The 5739-nt window shown below is 34.0% G+C and overlaps 1 protein-coding gene across 1 annotated transcript; it reads left to right on the plus strand.

Annotated features, from left to right (window-relative positions):
- Positions 1-3232: 3232 nt before the first annotated feature.
- Positions 3233-5152, plus strand: Pglym78 (phosphoglyceromutase 78). Its single transcript, XM_068767178.1, has 5 exons — positions 3233-3426; positions 3499-3731; positions 3805-3996; positions 4177-4249; positions 4721-5152. Exons 1-5 carry the CDS (start codon positions 3324-3326, stop codon positions 4885-4887), a joined length of 768 nt encoding a protein of 255 aa, XP_068623279.1. The 5' UTR covers positions 3233-3323; the 3' UTR covers positions 4888-5152.
- The last annotated feature ends 587 nt before the right edge of the window (positions 5153-5739 follow it).

Here is a 5739-nt window from a genome sequence, read left to right on the forward strand (position 1 = left end):
TCTGCAATATTTTGTTCCAACATGGGGATTGGCTGTTGCTATTAATCTGAATTTCTTGCAAAGAACTCATAATAAAATAAAACATTATATAACTACCACTATCGCACACCAACCACACAATTATATCAAATAATTCAAATACTAAATTTAAAGCAACTTAACGCATTTGATACATGTACTTTAAATTCAATAATTTTCACATTAATTTTGTGAAAACACAGCATAGTTATAATTTAAGAGACATAATTATAGCAGACACAAATTACAATTAACTTATATCAGAACATGCTACGGAAAGAAAACTATATTGTAATGTTTATAAACAAAAAAAGTGTGTGTGTATATATATATATATATACACACTCATATATACATACATACATATGTATGTATCTACGCTGCATTCATTATGTATCTTATGCCATCAGCTACTACATAACGAGATAATGATACGTCTACATGAATTCGTCGTTTGCGAGGACGCGTTTCCTGGCAAGACTAGACTCGTGTGTTTGGACTGATTTCCTATTAACTGGCGATTGGATGTGTTCTTGCACGTTCTTGTTATTTTTGTTTAATCTGTGACTTTTTGAGATTGTTAGATAACGATTGCTAACATCGGAAAACCCGAAACAAAAATATTGGGATGCTAGTTACAACGATCGAAAAGTCGAAAAAGTCGCCGCTTGTAAGTGTATAAACTTTGTTGCAAAACGGCGGTTGAAAGAGTATTAACTTTGTCCGGCGAAAAAAGTATAGTTATGAATTAAAGCAAAAATGCCTACAGTGAAACAATGAAGATTGCGGCGACTTTCTCTCCCAATCATTCATTTTTTTGTTCCTCGTATTTATTAACTTGTTATTAAAATTCTAATTTTTGTAAGTAACGTTTGAATGTCTAGTTTATACTGCTTATCCATAACTTAAGCTTAATAGCGTCGACAAGAAAACCAGCAAGTATATACAACCTTGAACCTGGAAAAGAGAGGATTCGAGGAAAGCTTTTAGCAATCAGTAAAGAAAAATCCGATTGCGAGCAGCCAGGCCCCCATTTGTTTATTCATGATTCTGTTTACAAGATTCAGTTTTTGATCAGATACAGATTCAGATTGCTGCTACCCGCGACATTCAGTTAAGGGCCGTCCCAGTGCCCCTGACTTTGACGTTCATGCAGCCAATGAAAGCTCTATGAAAACATACGGTACCATTTTCATTTGTTTTAACTTAGGTTTTAGGCGTGACTTTCGTTGGAACTTCGCAGTTGCCTCGTGGGTAGTGCAATTATCTACTCGGATTTCTTAGCCAAATATCATCTTTTGCTGGATTATTGCAAGCGACTCCTGATTGACTGTCAGATAATTTGTCCACCACAGCTGTCGCTGCTTATGTTAATCAACATATTAATAAAATGATTCCTGTAGGTAGTTCAGTTTTAATAAAATCTTATCCGACTTCACAAAAATAACTAGACCGCTAGAACTCGTTAAGCATTCCTCCGTGCACCTCATACTCACAGACATACTAACAGATAGTTTGCCACCGCCGTCTTGCGCCTTTTAAATTGATAGCCTCAAGGGAAGAGTTTCAGAAAATGCTACCGTGTATCACGGCGTGTCCCACTAATATTCCGTGGACTTCGCCTTCACACCTGGCTAATGACGGCAGTGACGGCAACTATCTTCCATGTAGCGATTATTGCCATCTTAACGCTCGCACCTTTCCCGACCGGTGTCCCGTCCACCATAACGGAGTTTATAGCCGTCGTCTCGCAGGTTACTCCATTTTCAGCTAGTTAGTTAAAACTTATTAACAAATTCTTGTAGTATCTAACGATGTTTCCTAAGCCGCAATTATAACACTTTTTGGTCTTTACGAATTCCCGTATGTTGCATTCGGGTTGGGAAATTGACTCCGCAGATTTATTGGCGCGGTAAACATTTACCGGGGCCGCACAGTTACAAACACCTTTAAACGTTGCCCTAGCTGACTCTCACTTAAAGGGCCCAAAACCTTTTCCTTGGACCGATGACCTGAGTGCTTTTGGGGCATGCAAAGATCATCTGGCTAAAGCAACATTTTTTGCGTATTCGGTCCCTGATGCCGAATTCAGACTCTCCACGAATGCTTGCAAGATTTTGCATATTTACAAAAAAAAAGCTAAACAGCAACAGTCCATCTGGCCGGTTTATTACCGGGAGTTGATATGAGTTTATGAGACTGTGTTGCACTTCCGGTACATTTTGAAAGCACGTTGTGTAAAAATTTACACCTACCATAAATCTTTCATTTATGCCTTTTCCCAGAGGTGGGAGAAGCTGCCCTTCATACAACTGAACCATCGATCCTTCATTTGCCAATTTCTAATAAATATCTATATACAGGGGAAAGATAATTTAGTTGCAAATTGTCCGGCGGGGTGGCGATTAGTATCCAGGACAAATCCATTGCACTTGCCGAGGAATAGTCCTTAGACGCAGAGCTACTATCCGCTTCGTCTCTAAAATTGAAAAAATGTATACCATACCAGGTTCGTCATTTCCATCTTTTGCAATGTTTGAGGTAGCGATGACTTTTCCAGTGGAAAAAGTACCTAACTCCAATTTTCCATCGTCCGTTCTTTGAGGAAATCTATTACCTCAGTCACCCGGTAGCATAGGTTATTGCAAAGATTTATAAGGCCTAGCAATGATTGTCGAAAATAGGCGAGATCATGCCAGCACTATAGTTTTCAGGCACACGGTTGCTCCTCTCCAGCCCATCCAAGAGTTTCTACCATGTGTACATTGATATCGTTAGTCCTCTACCTTATAGTCAAGGGCAACAAGTCTCACAGCTGTAGACAGGTTTAGTCGCAAGAATGTGCTGAAACTCCTTTCCACAAACGACTCAACATGGAAATATCGACCTGTTCGATTTTCTTGTGGTTCTATGTAACCTACTCTAGGTATTACATTATACAAGTCAACATCAACTATTTTGATTTCATTAAATTTAAGCAGAAGACGATATCTCATAAGATAAAGATGACGGAACAAATCAAGTAACTTCTGTTGTAAAATTGAATACATTAGAAGAAAATACATTTATGATAATTAATTTTATAATTTTTAAAAATTTTATAATTAGAATAAGGAAAGAACTATTTTTTGGAATAATTTTGTATTAAAAGTTAATTTGATGAAAATGGTTTTTTTTTAGTCTGTACACTCTTATTCACTAAGGTCAAAAAGGTTATTTACGTCAATAAGAATTAGGTCTAAGACTGCAGTGAAAACTTAGCGCAATTTGCCGGCTTTTTTTCTCCGCTAAATAAAATAAGAATAATGGCTGCTAAATATAAGATTGTTATGATCCGCCACGGTGAAAGTGAATGGAATCAAAAAAATCTTTTCTGCGGCTGGTACGATGCTGACCTTAGCGACAAGGGTAAATTAAATCTATAATTATATCCTATTTGACTTGTGAAAATTATATATTTTAATTTGAACTTGTGTGTAGGTCGCGAAGAGGCTATTGCTGCCGGCAAAGCTTTAAAAGCCGAGGGCTACCAATTTGATATAGCCCATACATCAGTTTTAAAAAGAGCTCAAATTACTTTAAATTCAATCTTAAATGAAATCGGACAGCCTGAACTACCTGTACAGAAAACTTGGCGCTTAAACGAGAGACATTACGGTGGTCTCACTGGTCTCAATAAAGCGGAAACCGCTGCAAAATATGGGGAACAACAGGTATATTTTAATATTAATCAATTTTTTTCACTATAATAGTTTCTGTTTAAAAATTAATATAAATTTGTTACAGGTTCAAATCTGGCGACGAAGCTTTGATATTCCTCCTCCTCCAATGGAGAAAGATCATCCTTATTATGAAACTATTGTGAAGGATGCCCGATATGCTGGAGACCCCAAACCTGAGGAATTTCCTATGTTTGAGAGCTTAAAGCTTACAATTGAGAGAACACTTCCATACTGGAACAGTGTTATTGTTCCCCAGGTAAATTAGCAATTAAATACAATAATTTATATAATGAATACCTATGGTTTTTAAAAATTTAAAACAAATTGATTAAATTTTACTTATTTTTAGCTTACTTTGTAATATGCAAAAATAACTTTTTTGCATTTGCATTATCATCACAAAAAATCCTTTACAATGATATCTTTATTTTTTCAGATTAAAGAGGGAAAAAATATTATAATTGCTGCACATGGTAACAGTCTCAGAGGCATCGTGAAGCATTTAGATAGTAAGTAATACCTTACAATATATAAGGATTACCTAAAATATTGTATACTTTATTAGTATTATGTAATTCTTTATTATTTGTATTTTTAGTGCTTTAATTTAAGCTACATAATTAAATTAAAATATTTTTAATCATTCATTAGGTGCTAGTTTAATACAATCTTATATTAGTATTGTATAATATAGTATTAATATGTTTAACAATTTACTAAATTTTAAAAAATTGGTGAGATTTTTTTTAATCAATTGCTTTGTAACGTGTTACTTTAAATACTAATAACATGTTTTCATTATTCAGAGTGACAAGCAGTTAAAGTTTGCAGGTTCTAAATTTAAAAGCTTATTATTTTTTATACAGGACTGTTGTCCAAAATAAAAAAAAAAAAACAAAAGTTATACATTGTAGTAAAAAGCGTTATTTTAATTTTATGCTTGTTAATTTATAGAATTAATATGTAATTTTTACTTACAGATCTCAGTGATGCTGCTATAATGGAATTAAATCTGCCAACTGGTATTCCATTTGTGTATGAGTTAGATGAGAACATGAAACCGGTTGACTCCATGGTGTTTTTGGGTGATGAGGAAACAGTCAAAAAAGCTATGGCCGCTGTTGCTGCCCAGGGCAAAGCTAAGTAATTTGGCAAAGCAAAATAGCAAGACCACATGTACATGTAGATATCTACCTATTTATTGTTGCAAATTTACCAAATTGGATTATAATTGCATCATGATTATTCCAAAGAGATTAGTGTTTGTTGAATCTCCTACCAGTAGATTTAACACAAATGTCTCAAAACCTTAAATATTTTGGAAGTAAGTGGTATGCACAATACAAGTTTCTTTACAAATTATTACAGAGATGTCTTTTCTTCATGCATGCTAAAGAGTAAAAATAAACTGTTATTGCAAAAGTTCTCATTTTTTTATTTTACCCTAAAAATATTCTTTAATGTAAGTAAATGGAATCATTTAATATACAATCCAATAAAATAAATAACTCAAATTTATTGAAAGTAAAGAGTTGACTTATGCAGGACAAATGTTCCATCACAATGTACGTGATAGAAGATGCCAAAAATTGTTTAGTAAATTATGATAATTAGAAGCAATCCTAAAATAAAAAATAAAACTGATTTATCATCATAATGTGAGCAAATAAATGCCCTCTGCAACACAGGTATCCCTCCTCAGATTGCCATAGTGACATCCAACAACTTTTCATGACCTTGATAATGTTGTCAGTCCACTAAGTTGGAGGCCTGTCTATGCAGCTTCTACCAACCCATACATCCGACTGCAAACACTGGCAGTTGCATAAGTAATTATGTACATTTTGCCAACTATTTTTTACATTAGCCTCAAAATTGTTACATAAATAGTTTTAATATTATTATTATTAACTTATTATATTATTATTACTTTATTATTTAACATTATTATTGTTAGCCTTTTATGCCAAATAGGAAATAATTTTAGATGCTTAAAAAT

Source organism: Battus philenor, unplaced genomic scaffold, assembly GCF_028537555.1.
Source record: "Battus philenor isolate CCGP_79_NKW_IND1 unplaced genomic scaffold, ilBatPhil1.0.hap1 SCAF_23, whole genome shotgun sequence".
Lineage (NCBI taxonomy): Eukaryota > Metazoa > Arthropoda > Insecta > Lepidoptera > Papilionidae > Battus > Battus philenor.